Source organism: Danio rerio, chromosome 17, assembly GCF_052040795.2.
Source record: "Danio rerio strain M-AB ecotype USA chromosome 17, GRCz13ab, whole genome shotgun sequence".
Classification (NCBI taxonomy): Eukaryota; Metazoa; Chordata; class Actinopteri; order Cypriniformes; family Danionidae; genus Danio; species Danio rerio.
The window spans coordinates 34782501-34807868 of NC_141037.1; the positions used below are offsets into that span (position 1 = coordinate 34782501).

General features: G+C 32.7%; 1 protein-coding gene across 3 annotated transcripts in view; it reads left to right on the forward strand.

Annotated features, from left to right (window-relative positions):
- The first annotated feature begins 340 nt into the window (after positions 1-340).
- The window catches only part of snx9a (sorting nexin 9a), a 34756-nt gene continuing 9728 nt past the window's right edge, over positions 341-25368 (forward strand). For 2 of the 3 annotated variants that reach the window (XM_087288662.1, NM_001012313.2), the window contains 13 exon segments: positions 341-600; positions 6634-6720; positions 8489-8563; positions 9774-9860; positions 15737-15836; positions 20611-20755; positions 20840-20927; positions 21402-21527; positions 21608-21725; positions 21837-21967; positions 24027-24130; positions 24498-24601; positions 24713-24790. In XM_087288662.1, coding sequence (XP_087144788.1) covers positions 589-600; positions 6634-6720; positions 8489-8563; positions 9774-9860; positions 15737-15836; positions 20611-20755; positions 20840-20927; positions 21402-21527; positions 21608-21725; positions 21837-21967; positions 24027-24130; positions 24498-24601; positions 24713-24790 — 1255 coding nt within the window. In that variant the 5' untranslated portion in view covers positions 341-588. 3 annotated transcript variants of the gene reach the window in all.

Genomic DNA, 25368 nt, shown 5'->3' on the forward strand with positions numbered 1-25368 from the left:
CTACCAGAATAGTGGTAGTAAATCCTCTCCCTGAAAAAGCCGTTCCTTCTGTAAACCTGCTCTGACACGCCTCAACCCTGTCACAATACATATTTCCACTTCTACTAAAACATGTATGGGTTTCAAATAAAATGTTTAATGACAAAATAAAAATTATGAGAAATGTATTAAGTAAAACATAATCCGTAATCCGTTTTCAAAAATGTAAATGCATGCAAAATCTAATGTTTCATTGCATAATGTCTCTGTTGTTTACTTGGGCTTTACTGGGCGGTGTGTGAGTTGGAGGAAGAGCCGCTCTGACAGCTCAATAAGTCACACATTTTGAGGCCAATGTGCTGAAGTTTTCCGGGTCTCAGTTAGGGAAAGAGGACGAAACATCCACGTTTCCAACGCCCATATCTCGTTATATGGGTCATATAGCTGGATTTTGTCGAGCTATGTTTTGCTAATCGACAGCATTCACTGCTGCATAACACAAAAACAAACGCGTAATTTGCGCTTCATTTAGGGAGAGAAAGGTTTGTTTTTACTACGTTTTTAGACATCATATCGCATGTTAATGGTGATTAATATATTGATACCACGATGGCAGTGAAGGTAAGTTTGGGCATTACATTGGGATAAATTATTCAATGACTGTGGCGCGTTTGGTAGGGACTTCATTGTAATCAATATTTCTAGCACTACGTTTGCACTTAGTAGACACCGTTCTTCAGTGTACTTTAGTAAATGCATGATATTTTTCCACTTACTAACCGAGAATCTTAAACATAAATGAAGTTGAGTTATATTTTTAAGAAACAAATTCTGTGTTGATTATTTTTCCCCAATAACTTGGTAAATCAATTTTTAAGTTCAATGTTCTTGCAATATTTGAAGTGTTTGGTACACAGGTTGAAAAGGGATTCGTGAACGAATTGTTCAAGAATCGGATCTTTTCAGTGAATCGTTTAAACCGGTACGCAAACCAGTTTGGACAATTCAATGACTGGTCAAAAACGTTTTGCTGTCAGAGAGAGAGAGCATATATCATATGGCCTATGTATACACACACATATACATATATACACTACCGGTGAGTAGGATTTTTAAATGTTTTAAAATAAGCTTATCCTGCTCACCAAGGCTGCATTTATTTAATCAAAAATACAGTACAAATTGTAAAATTGTGAAATGCTATTGAACTATAAAATAACTGTTCAAAAGTAGTTTATAATTTAATTTCATACATTATTCCAGTGATTTTAAAGATGATTTTTCAACTTCATTACTGCAGTCGTCAGTCACATGATCCTTCAGAAATCACTCTAATATTATTATTAATAATAATAATAATTATTATTATTATTATTATTATTATTAATGGTAATAGTAATAAAATCAATTATGACAGAATTAATAATTTTAATTAAAACTACGTACAATAAGCAGTTTTTAAATAAATATTTATTTAGCAGTTTTTTATATTAACAAATGTTGCCTTGATGAACAGAATAATTTTATTTAAAGATGTATATCTGAAAAGTTTAGATGCAAAAACCTCTAAATTCCGTCTGAAATTTTTCTCTAATTTGCATTTTTATCAGGCTCCTGTCCTGTGTGTATGTTCTGTAATATCACTTTTATGGCAAAGAATAAGTCCTTTTCCTGGTCTTTAAAGTGAAATATGTCAACATAAACAAAGGAGGCTGAGGAAAATGTTCATTTTCGATGGAAATTTCAGACAGTACCAAGAGGCTTTTGCATCTGAACTATATATATATAGTTCAGTATATGTATATATATATATATATATATATATATATATATATATATATATATATATATATATATATATATATATATATATATACAAAGCCCTGCAATATTATATTATACAAATTACTAAAAAGTTATGTGCATGTGTGTGTGCATTTTTTGAGCAAAAATTAATGTGTGTGTATGTACTCTGTTTTCGACATAATGAGATATAAGTGAAAAAAAAGTATTACTTTCCTATTACAGTTTTACAGTTGCTTTGGTACATTTCTCAGATCAGAATTGAAATTTGCAAAAAAGTAAGTGCATTTCTCAAAACACCGCATACAAATAGCAAAACACCATGGATTACCTGCAAAAGCCAGTGCCACTTGCTTAAAATTCTTAGTTCATCTCTCAAAACTAAATTTCTGTGTCAATGAATGTGTCTGTGTCGTCAGACTGACAAGTCCTTGTGTCACTGTGAATCGATAAGACAGTCAAATTACCTAGTCATGTTGTCAGTATAACAGTGTTCTGGAGGGCTGTTCTGATGAAAACTATGGCTATTTTTTACTTTAATTTTTTGCCAGATCTTGAAAAGACAGCATAGCATAACACAAATAAAAAAACAAAACAAATGTACAAAATGAACGTAGGACAATCTCCTTTCAGATACACCTTTATTTGAAAAAGTCAAGATTCACCTGTGAGAAATTTACTAATTCTAGACATATTTAGAACAAAAATGTCTAATGGAAATGCATAGAAAAATGCATAATGACAAAATATTATGACTTGTTCAGCCATTTTGCATTTAAAGACTAATGCCATGAACAAAGGATTAAATGTTGCAGGGGTGAGACTATTCAACAGAGACCAAAATAATACATTTTGATTTACATGACGTGAGCGATTGCTAATATAGGAAACATCACAGAAATGCACATAATCATTAGCACGGATGTACACAAGCATTTGCAACTTGTTAAAAGTTATGAGAAGCTCCTTTTCTGATGTGCACAAGTCACAAAATGATCTGCAGATTGAACAAGGAGTCTTGAGATTATTATGATCTGAGAAATGCACCAGAGCGACTAAGGAAAAACTGTAAAAATATACAATTTTCACAAGTATGATACATTTTCTAAACATAACATTTCAAACTGATCACATAGACCTAGCATTGCATTCAAAAACCATTATATTATAATGAAATCATTGTATTCTGCTTTCATTAGGGTTTTAATTTTTCCATCAAGTCAAAATAAGATTGTGACATAATAAGAGTGTTTAATCATCCACTTTAACTTGTACAGTAAGCATTTTGAAAGAAACAGTTACTGATGTATTGAGGACTGGTTTATTGTTTACTTCTGTGCTGAATAGCCTGGAGGATTGCTGGATAATTTTACAAAATGGTCTTACAATACTGTATGTTTAAACTGATACTTATGACCTTGTCAGATTGTATTGCATTACAGTAATTTGGTTTCTGTTTATCATCACATTGTATACAGTAAAAAGATGGCAAGACCTTATAGGACAGTGAATAAAATAAAATAATATTTGCTAAACTAAGTTAACTAGGTTTAAACTATCATTTGAAGAATTACTTGGGCATTTTGAAACCTCATTAGTTAGGCTATAGTAATAATATATATAAAAATACTATAGTGGTATTGAACCATACTGTAGTAAAGTGTATAATACTCCAACTCTTTGTTAATGAATGCTTCAGCATAGTATTAACTAATGAACTAATAAACTAAAGTATACTTTAGTTTTTTACTACAGTAAACTGTGGTGTATTGAAGTATTATCACTACAATAGATATACTGTATTCTATAACTTTAATATAGTATGGTTCAAAAACACTATAGTATTTACTGTAAATTAGTATTTCTTTCATGTGGGCACACATGGTTGGCTTGGTTTGATTATAAATGTTGCTCTGTTAGTGCAGTTCATTTGATTACGAATGCTGTGAATTCTGCCATATGAACCCTGGTGCACACTGAAGACTGCTAAAAAAGATACGCCTGAGTCTCTCAATCATACAACATTTTTATTTACATCTTAAGTTTCAGCTTTTAAAAGATGATATTATGAAAACAGACAGAAGGAGATGGAGATGTATGTTTTTAATTTTTTTGGTCCAGGCTAAATTTTTCAAGATAATAATCTACTGTGAACTAGTAGTAAGTGTGAAAGTGTGCACAAATGTGTGAACAAATGTGATAGAAAACCATGTCTCAAAACTTCACCAGCTGTTTACATACTGTAGCTTTTAATGCAGGTTGTGAGTCATCTGAGCAGGAATATAATCAAACAGTCAAGCCCACCCCAAATTGAAGCCATGCACCCTAAAATGCTCTCTACTGTAGTTAGCTCACTAAAAGCGCTACACCATTTTTCAAAAAAGTGTTGTGGTAACAGTATATGTAATATACATATCACAGAGAAGTGCAATAATTGAAATTATTTATACAAATCTCACCAATCAGATGGGATTTTAACTATATTTATTCCCACCTCTTTAATAGGTGCTTTTAGGAGATCTGAAAATAAATACCAATGCTGGGAGACAAGAGAGGGAAATGACAACAGCCAATAAGAATCAGACTTTCTGCTGAGGTTTTAAAGTCTTATGGGCCTATCATACACCTGTCGCAATAAAGCACAACAGGGGTTATGCGTGATTTGTTGCTATTTTCAGACCAGCGCAACACTAAATTTCATGTTTTGCACCACATTGTTTAAATAGCAAATCCATTTCCACCACTTTGTGGACTCCTGGGTGTGCTGGTCTAAAATAGTTGTGTGTTAAGGCGCATCCTTTTCACATTGCTATTTTAAAGAACTAAAAAAGGCTACGCCATTGACCAGCTGAAAGCAGGTCTAAGGTCCAGCAGAGCACATTAGTTATGCGCCTATGTGGGTTCAAATGCTTACACATTGCTTAATGCACACAGGATACCCAGCTATACACAGACATCTTTACATACTGTTGAAGTTCGAATTATTAGCCCCCCTTTGAATTTTTTTCATTTTTTTAAATATTTCCCAAATGATGTTAAACAGAGCAAGAAAATGTTTAAAGTATGTCTGATAATATTTTTTTTTCTCCTGAAGAAAGTCTTATTTGTTTTATTTTGACCAGAGTAAATCAGTCAAAAAAATGTTTAAACCCATTTTAAGGTCAAAATGATTAGCCCCTTTAAGCTATACATTTCTTTCGTTATTCTACAGAACAAATCATCGTTATACAATAACTTGTCTAATTACACTAACCTGCCTAGTTAATCTAATTAATCTAGTTAAGCTTTTAAATGTCACTTTAAGCTGTATAGAAGTGTCTTGGAAAATAACTAGTTACTGTCATCTTGGCAAAGATAAAACAAGTTATTAAAACTATTAGAAATATCTTGAAAACATCTTCACTCTGTTAAACAACAATAATTCAAGGGTGCTAATAATTCTGACCTCAACTGTATGAAAAAAAGGATTAAAATGTTACAAAACTTTTCTACATAAATATTAAAACAACTGCCTCCATACCTTCTGCATGCCTCCATACCTTTTTTCAGTTCATTCATGACAATTTGCATTAGTATAATGTTATTATTATTAGCAGTATTTATTATTATATGCTTATTTATATTTGTTTTAATAAAAACAAGTTTAGATTTTTCTATCTGTTGGATTTTGGAGATGTTTGCATCACTATATGGGGCATAGGAATAAGACGTGTGTTTGGATATAACTCCACGCTTGACCACGCTTCGTTATTGTTGTTAATTTTTTAATTTGCTGGATTGTTTAAAACAAATATTTGCACTTAACAAAAAAATTAAATATGTAGGCTAATATGAAGTCTTCAGTGTAGTGCGTACTACACCGTTTCCTTAGTCACAAAAGTAAAGGAGTAAAATAAAGAGTGAAAGTAAAGAGGCAGAATGGAGGAGGCTTGTTCTTTATCCTCGTGCAGATTGTCTGATTAACTGTTTTCTCACTAGTGAAGCGTTCAGTTTTTCCACTTATAAAGTCCGCCATGTAAATAGCAAATGCCCCATGGCGTGACGCAATTGACTCTTAAAGGGAATGGGAGGTGAGACTCTGATTGGTTTAATTCACGTCAAAACACACCCATAACTCATTAAGAGAATAAGCATAACCCTGTTAGACCATGCACCACAGCAAAGGTGGATTCTGACCTGCTCTTAATGCTTATAAGTTTATATATACAGTATATATATAACATTTTGCAATTATATTTTAAAAATATCATTATCGCAACACGACCGCTTATTTTTCCAATATCATGCAGCCCTACTCACTTGGTCACTGACATGCCATTCCTGTCAAAATTGCTGCAGGAACAACCTGGTGCATATCCTGTCAGGAACCAAACCCACAGGAACTTGTCATTCAGTGTGCAAAAGATTTGTCAGCATTAGCATTCAAGTGCATGTGCTTTTGATGTGGATAAACACTGAATATGGAAAATTAGCTGTCAGAGAAAACCAGTTTGAATGTTTTGGTCTACATGATGTTATGTGTTGTGTGAATGCTGGTCACAGTGACGAGCCCTCATACATGGGAATGAGGGTATAAAATCTTTTAGCGTATAATAAGATGCATCTGTGCTGTAGCAAAAATGAGCTGTAGAAATATGTTTTATTGCAATTGTCTAATTTGTACATGCAATAACAAGCATTATTTTAGAGGTGATGATTATTTGTAATCTGATATAGCATTATATGTTTAGCCTGCATGGAGAAGTTTATTAGTCTGTCACGGAGGTGAAAGTTTTAGCTGTGCTGGACTGAAATATTCATGCAGTTTCTGTTCTGTGTCACCCATATGTTTGCTGTGGGCTTTGTGTTCAGGCTCAGGTATTATATGACTTCGCTGCTGAGCCTGGCAACAATGAGCTGACTGTTCATGAAGGTGAAACGCTCACCATTACTAACCAGGTGAGTATATATTGAGCTTGTGCTCAGTAGATGATGCATAAAATTTGTTCAATATAGTTTGTTAATATATATATATATATATATATTTTTTTTTTTGTGCTTAGTACCTTTTGTTTTGTTTGCTTTTGGAAGAAATTAAACCTACATATTGTATGTCTAAAAATGCTAAATCACTGATCCCACAGAAAAAAAAAGAAAATCTGTTAATAATAGTGATAATAATAATGTCTATACTTTTAATAATATTGCAATATTACTATTATTAATATTAGGTTTAAAATTATCATGTGACTATAGACTGGAGGAATAGCTGTTGAGCATTAAAAAAATAATAATAATTAATTAAAAGCGGTAAAAACTACTTTGCATCCAGAAAGTATTCATGGTGCTTCTTTTTTTCACATTTATTTAGTCACTTATTCCAAAATTGATTAAATTCATTTATTTCTTCAAATTCTACACACAATACCCCATAATGACAATGTGAAAAAATATTTTTTTAAATTGTTGCAAATTTATAAAAAATAAAAAAAAAACTGAAAAATCACATGTACAAAAGTATTCACAGCCTTTGCACAATCCTTTGTTGATGCACCTTTGGCAGTAATTACAGCCTCAAGTCTTTTTGAATACGATGCCACAAGCTTGGCACACCTGTCTTTGGGAATTTTTGCCCATTCCTCTTTGCAGTACCTTTCAAGCTCTATCAGGTTGGATGGGAAGTGACAGTGCACAGCCATTTTCAGATTTCTCCAGAGATGTTCAATAGGATCTAGGTCTGGGCTCTGGCTGGGCCACTCTAATAAACATTCACCGAATTGTTGTGAAGCCACTCTATTGATAATTTGGCGGTATGCTTTGGGTCATTGTCCTGCTGGAAGATGAAACGTCTCTCCAGTCTGAGGTCAAGAGCACTCTGAAGCAGGTTTTCATTCAGGATGTCTTTGCAAATCGCTGCATTCATAGTCTTCCAGTTCCTGCTGCTGAAAAACATCCCTACAGGATGGTATTAGGCTTGTGATGAGCGGTGCCTGGTTTTCTCTAAACTTAACGCTTGGCATTCACTCCAAAGATTTTTATTTTCACATTGTCATGATGGGGTATTGTGTGTAGAATTTTAAGGAAATAAATTAATTTAATCCATTTTGGAATAAGGCTGTAACATTAAAAAAAAAAACGTGAAAAAAAGTGAAGCGCCATAAATACTTTCTGGATGCAATGTATATTTTTCAAGGGTGCTCATTGTGAAAGGATAGACATATTTTTTTTAGGAATCAAAACAATAAAGTGTAATACAGCTTTATTTATGCATTAGATTTTTTTTTTTAATTGTATTTTAATATAATTTTAGCAAAATAAAAGAATTAATATCATACACATATTTACAGAAAACGCCTATTAAAATGTTATTTCCTGTAACAATAGATTACAAACATAAGACCAAAACATGTCAGACCTTTTTTGCACAAGAATCATTGACGATATGTTAATATATGATCCAAAAATCCTAAATACGAAATTCTGTAACTGAAATATTTAATGAATTATTTAAAATCATAATAATTGATTCTTTTACCTTCAAAACAGTATGTTAAATGTAATAACAATTTGCATTAGCACTAATTCATTTATTCATTTAATATGTATGTGTCAGAATAAGTATGGTGTTTCATTTCTTTTCCATAAATGTATCTTTCTACACACTGAATGATGGACTTTATTTTACTCATATTTTGACTTATTTATTGGACTTTTTTTCCCCTTGTAGAATGTAGGCGGTGGCTGGGTAGAGGCTCAGAATTCCAAAGGAAATGTAGGCCTGGTGCCAGTGGACTATGTTGAGGTAACTAAAAAAACACCCTAATCATCAGCTTTGCTTTTGGTTTCACAGTTCTGAAGTGTGTGGGAACATTTTATAGTACTCAAGAGAGTACTCAAGGGCAAGATCTGCTATCTAAACCACATCACTGAGCAAACTGTTATTGCATTCGCTACAGTAATGTACCAGCAACTGTTCATTTTTTTTCTGGAGAATCGATTGCAGTTGTCTTGTGTTTAGAAATCAAGGGAAATCTGTATTTCTCTGGATTTACTAGTTTGATTAATGTTAATATTGTTTTATTGTATTGAGGTCTGACAACATTTCTTACAAGATCTCAATAACAAATATGTAGTATGTAATTCATATATTTATTTTTCAGAACATGACATGGTAAATATAATATTCACAACATTTAATTTATTATGATCAAAACTCTTAACGTTATTTCACCAAATATTAATTTAAAAAATTTAACGTAATTTCTCTTAAATATCTCTTATTTGTTGAGTTTTAACATTATTTCTGAATCTTTTATCAGTTTAAAACATTGATATAGTGTTAAAGAACTGTCGCCACTGGCTTGCTTGGTTTTAGGACTTGTGGAGATGCACATCGATGGATTTGCTCCTCAGTGTTTGGACTTTCAGCAGTGAAAATTAAACCACACTGAACTAAGCTGAACTTGAACTCTGAAAACTGGACTGACAGTTTCAGTTTACTAGAACTTCTATGTTAAGCTGCTTTGACACAATCTACATTGTAAAAGCGCTATAGAAATACAGATGAATTAAAAATATAATAATAATAATAATAGAAATTATGACTGCCATTAAATTTGGAAGAATTGTCATCGTTTATTTACAGGATTATGCAACTCAAACATGTAACTAAAACTCAGCGTTTTTAATGGGTTTATTTTTTTTCCATTGCTGAATGTGGGTTTTCTGAGCTCTAGCCTTATTAGAGGATATAAAATATAGTTAATCAAAAGTTTAATTAGGTTTTTGGCACGCTTGTTTTTCCAGATGGGCAATATTCCCAAATGTGCTGTGCAGCAGGTTTATCTTTGTAACATAATTACCAAGATATTTATCATATTCTAAGTGTGGCTTTCCTGTAGATACACACTCTGTGTGTTTTGGGTGCCAGAATATTTATTTATTATGTTTTGTCATTGATTATTTCAATATAGAATGCATCTTTTTTCATGCATATATTGTAAAATCTGCAGGTGAACTCTGCTTCCGCACAAGCACCGGCGACACAATACATTGATGCCCGCAATCAAGGCAACAACAACAGTACGGCAAATACTCAGGTACGGTACCACATCAGTTAAAACCATTTGTACTTTTCACTTGATCATGGCAACTGTCAAAACATTGGTAACCGTATCTGTTCCTCAAATGAAATGCAAAGCAGCCTTTACTAAAAATAAGTAGCTGCAACCCACAAAACCCACTATTTAAATTTCAGTTTTTCTTCTGCATTTTTGCAGCCAACTTTTACTAGAAATCCACAGTCATTTAATGAGAGTTCTGCTGAACAGGACATGCACAAAGGCTCTGTGTGTCATCCGTAGTCGAAATCCATTTCCTCTTGAAGCAGGAGTATGAGAGTAAATGGGCCTCATTATAGCTCAGGACACGAGGACATTTCTTTCTCTCTCTCTCTCTCTCTCTCTCTCTCTCTCTCTCTCTCTCTCTCTTTCTCTCTCTCTCTCTCTCTCTCTGTCTCTCTCTCTCTCTCTCTCTGTCTCTCTCTCTCTCTCTCTCTCTCTCTGTCCCTCTTTCTTTGCTCTCTCTCTCTTTTAGTCATAATAGGTTGTCAGATGTCAGTCAATCTTATTTTGTGTACATGCAGTTTTTGGCCATCTGCATACACTGAAAAAAATGATTCATTGGATTTACTAAATTTAATTTAAACAAACAAAATAAGTTGAACATTACTAAAGTAAATTTGTTTGTTTAAATTCAGCCCATATAAATTGTTTGCAACCGCTTACCATAACGCACAAAAAGTTTGTAAATCCAATGATTTTGTGTGTGTGTGTGTGTGTGTGTGTGTGTGTGTGTACAATCTACATCATTCTGTTTTAACCAGCTTTACAATGTGTGCTAAATTTTAGAATGATCAGAAAATAGCTTGATTGTTATTTACACCCACCGGCCACTTTATTAGGTACACGTAGTTTCCAATCAGCCAATCACATGGTAGCAGCTAAATGCATTTAGGCATGTAGACATGATCAAGATGATCTGCTGCAGTTTAAACCGAGCATCAGAATGGGCAAGAAAGGGGATTTAAGGGACTTTGAAGGCGGCATGGTTGTTGGTGTCAGACGGGCTGGTTAGATCATTTCTGAAACTGCTGATCTCCTGGGAGTTTCACGCACAACCTCTCTAGGGTTTACAGAGAATGGTCCAAAAAATAGAAAATATCCAGTGAGTGGCAGTTCTGTGGGTGCAAATGCCTTGTTGATGCCATAGGTCAGAGGATAATGATCAAACTGGTTTGAGCTGATAGAAAGGCAACAGTAACTCAAATTACTACTTGTTACAACCGAGGTATGCTGAAGAGCATCTCTGAATGCACAACACATTGAACCTTGAAGCGAATGGGCTACAGCAGCATAAGACCACACCGGGTGCCACTCCTGTCAGCTAAGAACAAGAAACTGAGGCTACAATTCACACAGGCTTGAAGATTGGAGAACGTTGCCTGGTCTGATGAGTCTCGATTTCTGCTGCTACATTCTGATGGTAGGGTCAAAATTTGACATCAACAAATTCAAAGCATGGATCCATCCTGCCTTGTATCGACGGGTCTGGCTGCTGGTGGTGGTGAATGGTGTGAGGGATATTTTTTTGCCACACTGTTGGCCCTTAATTATCAATTGAGCATCATGTCAATGCCACAGCCTACCAGAGTATTGTTGCTGACCATGTCCATCCCTTAATGACCACAGTGTACTCATCTTCTGATAGCTATTTCCAGCAGGATAACACGCCATGTCATAAAGCGTGAATCATCTCAGACTGGTTTTCTTAAACATGACAATGAGTTCACTGTACTCAAATAGCCTCCATAGTCACCAGATTTCAATCCAATAGAGTACCTCTGAGGAATTTTTCCAGTAACTTGTTGTATTTATGCCACAAAGGATTAAGGCAGTTCTGAGGGCAAAAGAGGGTCCAACACGGTACTAGTAAGGTGTACCTAATAAAGTTTCCGGTGAGTGTATCGTCTTTTGCCATTTTTTTCTTTTTTTTTTCTTTACCAAGTACTTTATCAGTCAAAATTTAGACAGTATGTTTTTTACTAAATATAAATTCCTTTGTAACTTAATCTTGAAGGACCAGTTGTCTCATTTTATTTAGTTTTCAGATGGATGGATGGATGGATGGATGGATGGATGGATGGATGGATGGATGGATGGATGGATGGGTGGGTGGGTGGTTGGGTAGGTAGGTAGGTAGGTTGGTATGTAGGTTGGTTGGTAGGTTGGTAGGTAGGTAGATAGATAGAGACAGATAGAGACAGACAGACAGACGGACAGAAGGATGGATAGATGGATATCCTTGAAATGAATGGAGTTTTGACAGTTATTACCAGGGCCCGGTTTTTCAAAAGGTTTAATCCAGATAAAATTGATCCGGAATTAGTAATCCTGTTTTTGCGATCCGTGATCACGTAATCCAGCTTACTTTTTGAGCCAGTTTTTCAAAGCAACATTGGATTGGATCAATCTGATCCGGATAGGAACTTTTCATGATCACTAAATCTGGATTACCAGTGCTCAATGTAGATGAATAGATAGGCCTATGTAAAGAGCAACAAGTAGAATAGCCAGTGTGGGGTCAATATAACTTTATTTTTATTAGAAATGAAAAAACACATAAAAAAAAAAAACTAAAAACAATAAAACCCCACCCCATCGTCTACCAGCAGTCCGCTCATCTGAGACCTACAACACAAACCCTGTACATTGAGGTATTTATAATAAGTTTCAAATATAGATGTAAATAAAATTTTAAAAAAGACTTAATGTCAAAAACTCCACAATAACTTCAAACTTCCTCATCTGATGTCTGGCCTTTGTTTGCTGCAGTGTGGTCAGAGTCAGTTGTTCCTCTGCCAGATGAAGCTGTGCTTCTGCCCAGTCTCTTTTTGCAATTGTTTAAGGTGATTTCAAAAATCATTGATTGCCATTCTTTGCTTATTTTTATTGTTGTTTTTATTCTGTAATCATTGCATGCGTCACTAATAAATATTCTAAAAACAAAAATATTTTCCATTGTGATGAATGAATTATATATATATATATATATATATATAATCAATTAGAGACAGAATAAAATGTATTGTTTTTGGTCAATTTTGACAGCTGTCTGGGGGATTATTTTATGAGGCTAAGATATTTCTACTTTGCTGTAGGCCTATACTGAAAGGCTAAATACGTTAAAGCCAATAATCACTATAGCCTGACAGATGAACAAATATAATTAAAACCTTATGAATAAATAGTATATCTCGTTAGATACTGCATGATCCAAAAATAGTATTATTTAATACAATTTTTAAGTTTTCATTACATTTTGGGCATGAAATCCATACTAAATCCACTGGTTTAATCCAGGTTTCTTGGATCAATGTGATCCAAATCCTACAAAAAAGGTCTGAAAAACCCAAAGTAAAGGTTCAATCCAGATCAAAACCAAGATTAGATTACGTGATCTAATCCGATTAGGTAATCCGTTTTTTCTTTTCATTTTCAAGATTTGATCCAATCCCTTATCCAAAATCCTAATGGATTACTTTTAAAAAACCGAGCCCTGGTCTGACACTGTTAAATAAATCTGTTTTTTTTCAAATAATAAATAAATATATTAAAATACGATACTTTGATCATAGTTATTTTACACCAACATATTTGTACAACTTTAAGAATGACGCACAAGGTTAAATTTATTTTATTCTTAATATACACAGGATGGCTGTAAACTGAATTTTTCTCCATGAGCCGAGGCTGGTCAAGTGTATCTTGAGTACAAGCACCCTTGAAGGAAAATAGAGCAAATTGCACAAGTGGTGAAAAGATGAATCTAACGACTTCACATTTCCATCAGCCTTTGATGATTCGGTGACATTCAGAGTGATCCACAACACCAAAGCACTAATAACGATAAACACATGAGTAATGTTGTGCTTAGTGGAAAATTGGTATAGACTGGTCTTAATTGGTGAGGCCTGGAAACAAGACAAATGGCTTTGTGTGGTTGGAAGTTAGCCTTTAGTAGCGACAAGGACAGGTCTATTGATGGAATTGGCCATTAAGTCTTAGACTAATGGACCGAAATCTACTCAAGAGCCTTTGGCCTTTTAGTTCTTAAAGCACATCCAGGCATTTTGTCAATGGGCAGATCTGAAAGAACTATATTTTTATACCTTACCTTCAATTAATCTGCGACTGTCAGCCATTTAGCCAAGAATGGAAATGTTTTCACTTTTGTCATTGATTTTGAGTAAACATAGTAATGGTTTCTACATTTTGAGGGTCACGATAAATAAGCTTTATTTGTCTCTCTTTTTTTTTTTTTTCTTGTTTGATTCATAGTCGTAAAATAACCTCTGTGGTGGAAGTTAGATCACCTGTGATTTGTTCCGTAGCTTATACGGCCTGTCACCATATTCAAATCATGTTCAAAAGAATCCAAAAAGTGCAAAAAAAATTGTTATCAGACGAAATATTATTAAGTAGTGAAATATTATTATACAGTGAGTGAAGGAGTTGCAACAGCTAGTGTACGCCTTTTTGCATAAATAATGTAATCTTCATTCAAACTTAGAAAGGATGCTATGATTCTAGTAAAACAGAGTAAAGTAAACATAAAATGAAATAAATTTTGAATATTGGACTCAAAAGGAACTGCTTTACCTTTTTTCATAAGAAGTCTGATTAACCTTCATGGACATTTCTGGCGGATTGGTCAATAAATGAAAGCAAGGAACCACATGATGGAGTTTCTGATAAACATTTGCACTCATTTTTGCCAATGAGCATTATAAGAAGTCAAAGTCCTGCTGCAGAATACATCCCCAAACCATGACACTTTCTGTCAGTTCAAGAGTTAACACTTAGCTGGTGATTAATTATAAAGAGTAATAGGAGAGCCCTGAGTTTATAAGATCCTCAAGCCCGGGGCTCCCTCCCATTTGCAGGGCGAGAGGGGATTTTGAGCTCCCCTTCTCTTTGTAGCAGCAGTGACCAATGAGGGATTGCTATGAAGAGATCACTACTTGCAGTACTAGGAGCACATCAATGGTGCTGATTTGGATTAGTCAATTAACTTAGGTTGCATGTTTTTAGATGGTAGGAGGAAACTAGGGGACCCAGGGGAAACTCACACGGTCATCTCTGCACAGTGTAATCTCTGCACAGAAAAGTTGACTGGCTTGGTAAGGATTAGAACCAGTGATGTTCTTGCTGTGAGGCAACACTGCTAACCACTGGGCCACTGTGCCGCCCATCTAGGAAAGGAGAAGGAGTAGGGGTGGAAGGAGGGATTCTTCAAAACGAAGATGACTGTGGTTTGGAACTTAGGTTATTTATTGTGACTTAGGAATTGTCTGATTGGTGAATCATCAATTGGCAAATGCGGGACCAGCCATGATCAATCATAAGCACGTGATTATCTCGAAATTAGTTAATTATCAACTCAGATTCTCCACATTGTCCTGTCGTCTCACACGTTTATTTTTGTGGAAAGCCAGACTTTTTAGGGGGGGAATCTAAATGAGTTTATGACATACTAAAGATAAAATATTCCAGCCTGATCTCACTAGGAAACGTAACTATTTTGAGTTGGTATGTTTAGTGGGTTTTTTGACAAATTCATACGAAGAATACAATACAATACATTCGAGTTCAGTCGTAAGAAACTGTACCATTTTAAAAAGGAGGTATGGCACCAACCTCATGTATAAATCCAGTTATCATTGCGGGATGAGCAAATCTTACAAAATTGGACGAATGTGATCATATGAATTCATATGAATTATACACTGAATCAAAAAGTTACGAATTGCTGTGAGATCATGTTGAGTATTCTAGAGATTACCAATTTGAAGTGAAGTTTCAACATGGTTGTTGATTTGTTTACAAGAATGATTAATTGTTGTTGTTTTCTTAAGGGGGTTAATGGAAATGAGGCTTGGACTGCCACAACATGGTCTAACAGCTACCCTGCAGACAACTGGAATTACACTGAACAGGAACCAGCAGGCAACAATGGTAAGATGAGATTATTTATAGTACAACCTAGGGCTGGGCTGATAATGATATTGTATTGAATTGGGATTATCAATGATAAGGTCTGGAATTGTTCCAGACACCAGAATCACACAGCAGAAATGTGCAACAAGGGCAGTCTAAAAGTGTGTTGATATTAGAGATGTACCAAATTTTCAGCCACCGAAAATATGTCATGCCATTTAATGGACCCTCTATTTTTGTGGCTTTAGTCATTGTTGGGGTACTCTTTTAGATCTGGAAGCACTAACAACTTGTATCAAAATATATTTCGTTATCGTACAATATGAAAAATAATTATCAAGATTGTATTTTTGCCATATCGCCCAGTCCTAGTAATACCTTCATGAAACTACTACACTTTTAAAAAATTCTGGTTGCCTTAAATTTTTAAGCTAAATCAAATTAACCTTAGGAGTAGATTGAACTTAAATTATGTTAAACTGACTTGCTTAACTTATAAAATTAAGTTAGAACATAGTTTAATAAAGTAAAATGAAATAAAATTATATGCTGTCAGGACTAATTGATCATATAATTTCATATAGTGTATGTGGACTACCATTCAAACCTAGCAAGATTTGGTTAAGTAAGAATGATTTCTAAAAGATCATGTGACAATATTTATATACTGTCCACTCTATAGACAACACCTTAACATTTTTGATTTTGACTAAGGTATTAAAATACACCTTTTGTAAAGCAGCTTTGGAACAGTAATTATTATTAAATGCGCTATAAAAATAAATTTGAATTAAAAATGGAAACTAGGACTGCAATAATGGCTGCTGAAAATTTAGTATTGTAATCCAGAATGATATGTAATTTTTTAAATTGTAATAATACATAGATTTGCTAATATGTATATTGTAATAATCTTTTATTAATACAACATTGAAGAGTGTAAGAGACTTTCTGAGACGGACTACAGACTTTGAACTGGAAGTGTATAAGCTCAAATAAATTTAGTTTGAAAGTGTTCGCCAAGTGGGCACCTTGATGTCAAATCGATTGTCAAATCAATAAAAGTCGATTTACTGTTAATTGACTAACTTAACGGCATCAAATATTGGCATAAAAAACATGTCAAAACTGTTTGGCATGTATTTTGATGCCAATGTTAGATGTTGTTATGACATCAAGGTAGTTTACATGTATTGTAGGGACACAAAATCCAATGTAAATTTGGAATTGAAGCTTTGAGACTAATAAAACGTTTCTATTATATTACTTTTCATGTTGTTATTTTGGTGATCAAAAGAGCATCAATGTGTGGATGTCAAATAGATGTCAAGTTTTGACATTAAACTGACATTAAATTACAAAACTTTTTTTTTTTTAGAAAAAAGACAAGGGGGATATAATCTGAGATAAGAAGTAAATTTTAGGAGGTTGAAAACAAGGACAACAAAAAAGTTTGTGTCTGTGGTGTAAAACTATGGAACAGTCTAGATCAGACTCTCAAACAATGTCAGGATAATAATCAATTTAAAAAGCTGTATAGATATATAAAAAGTAATATAATAATGAAGATGATGAAATTTTTATTAATGGATATTTGCAGTACTATGTATTATATTTTCTTTGGGTCTATGTTACAAAATGTAAAGGTACAAATGGAATCAAACATGAAATGTCAAAGATGCCAAAAGGATAATGTTTCATGTAAAAAGAAGAGATCAGTAAAAGAAGAAATACGTTTGATTAATAGACAAATGATGTATATTGTAATGGGGTGGGAAAATAATAAGCTTGTGCTTCATCCCACTCCATTTTTGACCATGTTGAAATATATATTTTTTGTTAATGATATTTTATGTATGATATTTTTGTTCGAAATAAATAAATCAAATCAAATTGATTACATTTTTTGAAATGTGTTTTGACATCAAGGTAGCGGGTAGTGGTGTTATTGTTATATAAGTACATGTACTGTCTATACAGCTCATGAGTGATTTGGCTGCTTTAATGTCTAAAGCACTAAGTTTGCTTTGCTATGAGGACTTTGAACTTTCTCAGTTATCAAGATCTTTCAGTGAGCATGGATACAGTCATAAATAAGCTTTTTACACACTCGAGGTAGGCAAGTACAGAACTTGAAGTTTCAGCGAAATGTTATAATAATGACTACAGTTGTCTTTGTTGTCTTTGCCTGTTACACAGCTGAGTTGTTCTGAAACATGCTTCCCACAGCTGAGAGCAATATATTCACATTTGCACAGCAGATCCTTTTCTGGCCCCTCCGCATGCATTCCAGTATAAGAACATTAGTGAAAAAGATTTACAGAACACTTTAGCAAACTTTTAAAAAGGTTTCTTCATTTAGAAAAGCAAAATAGGAGTCAAAGAGTAAGTGCACGTTTTTGAGTCTGCATCAAAGTAAGTTTTTTTAAAAGTTTATTTATTTGCTACTTTGCAGTTTTAAGAATGCTTTTGAGGAAACAAAATAAAAACGGGCGAAGTAATGTTCCTTATTTTAAAAAATCTTGTTTAAAAATGTGAATCTAGTAAAATTGTACTATCAATGCTTTAAAATGTCTTGTTGACAAATGGGTAAAACTTAGTTATTTGGATTAGTTGCAAATTGTAGAGGTTTAAAATGACAGTTAATTAGTGTTTTGGGGCTGCGTATACACTACCCGTATAAAATTTGGGGTCAGTAGGATTTTTAGTAGGATGTTTACAAATAAGCTTTCCCTGCTCACCAAGACTGCATTTATTTCAGCAAAAATACAGTATAAATTGTAAAATTGTGAAATGTTATTGCACTATAAAATAACTGTTTAAAAGTAGTTTATCATTTAATTTAATTAATTAGTTATTAATTTAATAACTTATTCCATTGATTTTACAAATCAATTTTCAGCTTCATTACTCCAGCCTTTAGAGTCACATGATCCTTCAGAAATCACTCTAATATTAATTATCATCATCATCAACATCATCATCATCATTTTTATTAATATTAGTATTATTTTTTATTAATGGTAATAATAATAAAAGCAATATTGACTGGAGTAATAATTTCATTTGAAACTACATACAAAAATAAAGCAGTTTAAAACAAATTTTAATATATATATATATATATATATATATATATATATATATATATATATATATATATATATATATATATATATATATATATATATATATATATTTAATTTACATTTAATAAATGCCGAAATGATGAACAGAATAATTTTTTGTTCAAAAGGAAAAAAAACGACCCCAAACTTTTAGTCTATATATTGTTAATATACCTGACAAGTTTTGTCAAAACTAAATACAATGTTTTCAGAAATTAAATAATTAATTTCCCAATCAAGAAAAAGTGCAATTTAGATTATGTACACTCAGCTGAATTTAAAAAATATATATTTTTAAAATATTTTCTTTAAAATATTGTTGAACTGCACTGCTGAAACTAATGACAAGCAGTAGTGGTAAACAAAAATGATATTTCTGTTGAAGAATCACATTTTTCATTTTTAAAAATTTAATATTGACAAACACTACAATTATAGCTGTATCGCAATCATTTTTAAACATACCACATACACATTTTAGCATGTCAGTGAGAATAAGTCTATTTCTAAAGCAATGCCCAAGATTATTATAATAACTTAAAGCATATTTTAAAGTAAAACATTTAATAAGATGTATTTGGTCGTGAATATGAAGGAATGTATTTAGCGACAACATATGCTGGTGGTTAAAATCAGATGCACAAATTGAATTGAACCAGTCCAAGTTTCAGAAATTATACTAGTATTTATTTATTTTATTTGGTTATTATTAAAATGTCAGGAGAGTATATACAGTTGAAATTATTAACCCCCCCCTTTGATTTTTTTTTTTTTCTATTTTAAATATTTCCCAAATGGTGTTCAACAGAGCAAGGAAATTTTAACACTATGCCTGATAATATTTTTTCTTCTGGAGAAAGTCTTATTTGTTTTATTTCGGCTAGAATAAAAGCAGTTTTGAATTTTTTATAAACATTTTAAGGACAAAATTATTAGCCCCTTTTAAGCTAAATTTTTATTTGATAGTCTTCAGAACAAACTATCATTATACAATGACTTGCCTAAGTACCCTAACCTGCATAGTTATTCTAATTAACCTAGTTAAGCCTTTAAGTGTCACTTTAAGCTGTATACAAGTGTCTTGAAAAATATCTAGTAAAATATTATTTACTGTCATCATGGCAAAGATAAAATAAATCAGTTTTTAGAAATGAGTTATTAAAACTATTATGATTAGAAGTGTGTTGAAAAAATATTATCTCTTCGTTAAACAGAAATTAGGAGAAAAAAATGAACAGGGGTGCTAATAATTCAGGTGGGCTAATAATTCTGATAATTAATAATAGTTATTATTATTAATAATTAACGGAGAGAAGATTCACATTTTTAAATATAATAGGCAGACAAGACATAAACATATAATTATATTTATTTAAATAATTTTCTTTTGTATTTTTTTGTAGTTTATGTATGTGTGTGTGTTTATATACATATTCATAAATATACAAATATTCACAATATACATGTATACTGTACAAAATTATGTAAATACAAACTTTTATATTAGATGCAATTAATTACAGTTAATCATTTGACAACACTATTTTAAATGTATACCGTAGGTCCAGGTCGCTCACCTGGACATGTAATAATAATTGTCAAAGCACTCGTGAATTTAAAGTATAATGTATGTGACGATGACTTGTTGTGTCATGTGACTGTAGGTTCCGTGTATTCCTTCGATGAGGAATGGGATGATGATTCTGATGATGGAAAGTCGACTGGTGGTTATGGAGGCTCGCAGGCGGAAGATGGGGGAACCATGCAGCGGAGTGGAGCTCACTCCACAATGAAATTATCTCTCAACAAGTAATCTTTTATTTAATGATAACTGCCAATAAAACCATTTAATTGATGAATATTGAAAGATACTCATACAGACGTTTCCCATAGGTTTCCAGGGTTTTCTAAGACCCCAAACCCAGAAGTGTATCTCCTTACCAAGCACATAACTAAAGGAAATGACAGACTGTCTGTTTATGTGAGTTATTTGACTTTGTCGTGGTTTATTGGAGTTAATAATAACAGAATTTATCAGATCATAACAGAATTATCAACTTAGGGTTTGTTCTTTGTCAAAGACTTCTTTGTTAAGTACATTATTAAATGAATAGCTAGCTTTTAGTTCCTGAGAGAGAGAGGGAGAGCACTATACACTGTTTTTTGCTAGTTATGCAATGATGCTGCTTTAATGTGGATTTTAGACAATGATAATTTGTTCAAGTTGAACTCTGTTCACTTAATATATTTAAGATATAGAGAAAAAACTTTAAATATTTTCCTCTAAAGCCCAATTTTTTTCTGAATACCAAAGAAAGAAAGACAAATACATATTGGATGGCTCGAGGGCGGTTTAAATATTGAGGAAATCTTCAATTTTGAGTGAGCCATTCTTTTAGTATGAATATGAAGTGCTCCATTTCGCTGAGGAAATGCTGAATGTTTATTTTTTCAGCCAGGCGAGGTTGGTCCAGTATGGTTATATCCACAAACACAGTTAGATTGTGTAGTGGCCGATCCCAAAAAGGGTTCAAAAATGTATGGCCTGAAGAGCTACATTGAATATCAGATCACACCTAATGTAAGTCTCTTCGAAACCCCTTTCATAATAATATTGGGTCTCTGCCACTGTTTGGCTAAGCTGTCCGAATTCTTTTTCAGACTACAAACAGACCCGTCAATCACCGATACAAACACTTTGACTGGTTATATGAGAGGCTGGTGGAGAAGTTTGCCTGTGCTCTGCCAGTCCCAGGTCTGCCTGACAAACAAGTTACAGGTGAGCAAAGCAAAAAAAAAAATCCATCTGCTTATTGTTTAATTTTTAGTCAACAAAGAACAGGTTTTTGGCTTGGAGGCTTTCTAGCATCTGTCTTCCATTCCTCTTTAGGCCGATTTGAAGAGGAATTTATCAAAATGCGCATGGAGCGCCTGCAGGGCTGGATGTCCCGGATGTGCAGACATCCTGTAATCTCAAACAGTGAAGTTTTTCAGCTCTTCCTTAACTACAGAGACGAGAAGGTGCATTTGCTCATGTATTTGCTTAATAACTGATATGTACACTGCCAATCAAAAGTTTGGAAACATTGAGATCATTCAGGATTTTTGAAAGAAGTCTCTTTTAGGCATGGGATGATAACTGGTTTTAAGGTTTACCGTGGTTTGGAAAAATCAAGGTTTTAAAGGTTATACCATTCCTACGGTATATGTAAGGTTTATTTCAGGTTACGTTTACATTTTTTACAGGTAGTTTTTTAGGGCAACAGTATACAGTGTTTATTAATGAAAAATGTTTTTTACTAAGATATTTTAGAGCCGTAATCACTATACCATGAAACAGTGATAATTTTTTCCATAGGTTATTATACCCTCAAAATCTCATACCAGCCCATGCCTAGTCACTATTGCACTGGAAAAATATCTGTAAATGAATGCAAGTTTTCCTTATGTAGTAATTTCTATTTTCTTTCTTCATTTGTTGATCCATATATGCTTTTTGAATTGCTTTGTTGGACTTTGATCTTTCCTCGACAACTTTTGATGTTAAAAAGTTTGAAAACGTGACATTTGTTGACTTTTTTTAAAAAATAGTTTGAAGTGTTATATGGGTTAGTGTTGTAAATTATATATTATAAAAAAAAATATTTTACAACTTTTATTAATTGATCAGTAAATTATTCTAAAATTATATTGGATTCAGAGCTTTAAACTGATATTTTATTGTTTAATTAATTCAGTTGACTTTTTTAATTAATTCAGTTGACTGAGAAAGTTGAAGTATATAAAACCACAATTTCTACAATTCAACAATTATGATTTGTGAGTGTTTTTACATTTTTTTTAAAAAATTAGTTTGATTTTTCTGTTACCATTCCTACAGTATATGTAAGGTTTTTTGTATGTGTTTTTTTTCCCCACGGGCTACATTTATATTTACATTTTTTATGACATTTTTTGACTTAAAAAAATAGTTTGAAGTGGTATGGGTTGGTGATGTATATTATGGTCAGTAAAAATATGAAAAATTAAGGTCATTCAAAATATTAAGGTCAGTACGATTTTTTTAAAGTTTAGTTTAGTTTAGTTTAGTTTATTTGTTTACAGGGTCAATGCACATTAATAAACATTACTGTAAAATGTGCCAGATTTAGCCAAGAATGGCTATTTTTCATCCGTAGACCCCTTACAGAAGTATTACTTTCATTAATTGATCAGCATATTATTATAAAATGTAATTGGTTTCAGAGCTTTAAACTGATATTTTATTGTTTAATTAATTTAGCTGACTTTTTTTGTTAAGTGAGAAAGTTGAAGTATATAAAACCACAATTTAAACAATTATGATTTGATTATGATTTGTGAGTGTTTTTACATTTTTAAAAAAGTAATGTTTGATTCTTCTCTTATTTTATATAATGAACTGTAAAAATAAAAACTGGTGATAATAAACTGTTTTTTATGCTATTTTACAAATAAATTCTTAATCAATTATGTCTTAGACAATATATTCTTTCAGACTACTAAAATGTCAATAAAAGTCACTTTGTTAGACTGTAAGTTGAGTTTTCAAAAGTTGACAGAGTAGAGGTCTACATTATGCAATTCATACCCGTAAATAAACTGAAATGTGAATCCAGAGCATGTTAATATTTTTTTACAGTGTGCTCACCAAGGCTGCATTTATTTTAGTAATGAAACAGTGTTGTAAAACTTTTGTTGTGAAATACTAAAGTTATATAAGGTTTCTCTCTAAAATGTGCACTACCATTACACTTGTCTTCAATATCACATGATCATCTTTCAAAACATGTTTCCATATTTACTGGTAGTTTAAATACACTTTCAAACAGTCACATTGTTTGACAAATTAGATTGATGCTAATGTTTACATTTGCTAGCTAGCATGCTAATAGTTTTTGCGCTCACTCGGGGTGTTCGAAACATAGGTGATTTTTCCCTTCATCACTTGTTTTGAGATATGTTTCACTGTGTTAAATATTAACTTTGGCTGGTGAAAAGGTATGCTCCTCATGGCTGTCGGGTGTGTTGTAAAGCATGTTTTATTTGTTGTTTTTATTAGGAGTGGAAACTAGGGAAGCGGAAAGCGGAGAAAGATGAAACGGTGGGAGTGAAAATCTTCTCCACCATTGATCCAGAGCTCCCAGAGTTGGATCCTGCTCAAGTGTGAGCTGATATATACCTCTGATCTATATATTTTGAAATAATTTATATAAAACTGTCATTTAAGTAATGTTTATAAGGTTAAATGTGATTTAGGATTATGGTTAATTATTATTAAATGAAATATTCTTATTGGGGTCAGTTTATTTAAAAAAAATTTTATTGACATTATTACTTTTATTCATACAGCATGTATTAAATCGATCAGCACTGACAGTAAATGCTTTAAATTATTTTAAAATTATATTAAATTCTGGATTGGATTCAGCATTCTTTGTAAAATATTAAATCTTATCCAAAAGTTATATCATGATTACATTCTAACATATTTATTAAATAAAACAATGCTCCTGTGTTGCTGTGTTTATAGAGAGCAGAAGTATGAAGTGTACAACCAGTTTACCAGATCTATGGACAACAGTGTTAAAGAACTTCTAGCAGTTGGGAATCTTCACTGGAAAAGATGTACAGGCCGTGAGTGCTCATAATTTCTATATTTTCAAATACGATAAGTAGATTATTTCATTACCATTACTATCTGGTGATTTTTTCCATAATTTAAATCCTCTGCTTTTAAACCAACAGCATTGCAGAAGGAGTATCGGCAGATTGGAAAGGCATTTCAGAACATGTCATCAGTTTTCAACACCAGTGGATACCCAAGTAAGAACCTGATGATTTGTTGGTTTAAAACATAGATCTCAAACTCGATCCCCGGAGGGCCGTAGCTGTGAACAGTTTTGTTTCAACCCTAATCAAGCACAGCCGATCTAAATAATCAAGATGTTCAAGACTATAATAGACTGCTAAGCAGTTCTGAGTCGGAGGTAGTTGAAGCTAAACTACGCAGAGCTGCAACTTCCAGGAATTTAGTTTGAGACATTGGTTTAAGAGATGGTTTAAGAGATAGGGATACGCAAAAAAGAAAATATATTAATAATTTACTTATCCTTAAGTGATTCCAAACCTTTATGAGTTTCTTTTTTCTGTTGAACTAAAAATAAGATAATTTGAACAGTGTTGGTAAACAATAGCCAATGACTTTTACAGCAGTGAAAATAAAATATCTCTAAAATATCTTCTTTTGTGTTCAACAGAATAAAAGGAAACTGGTAATGGTTTGTATCAAATTGCGTAAATGATTCATTTTTGGGGAGAACTGTCTCTTTAAACATAGACATGTTCACAAATATTACACATTTTACACACAAAAACTAATCTTTTAGCTCACCTAATCATGT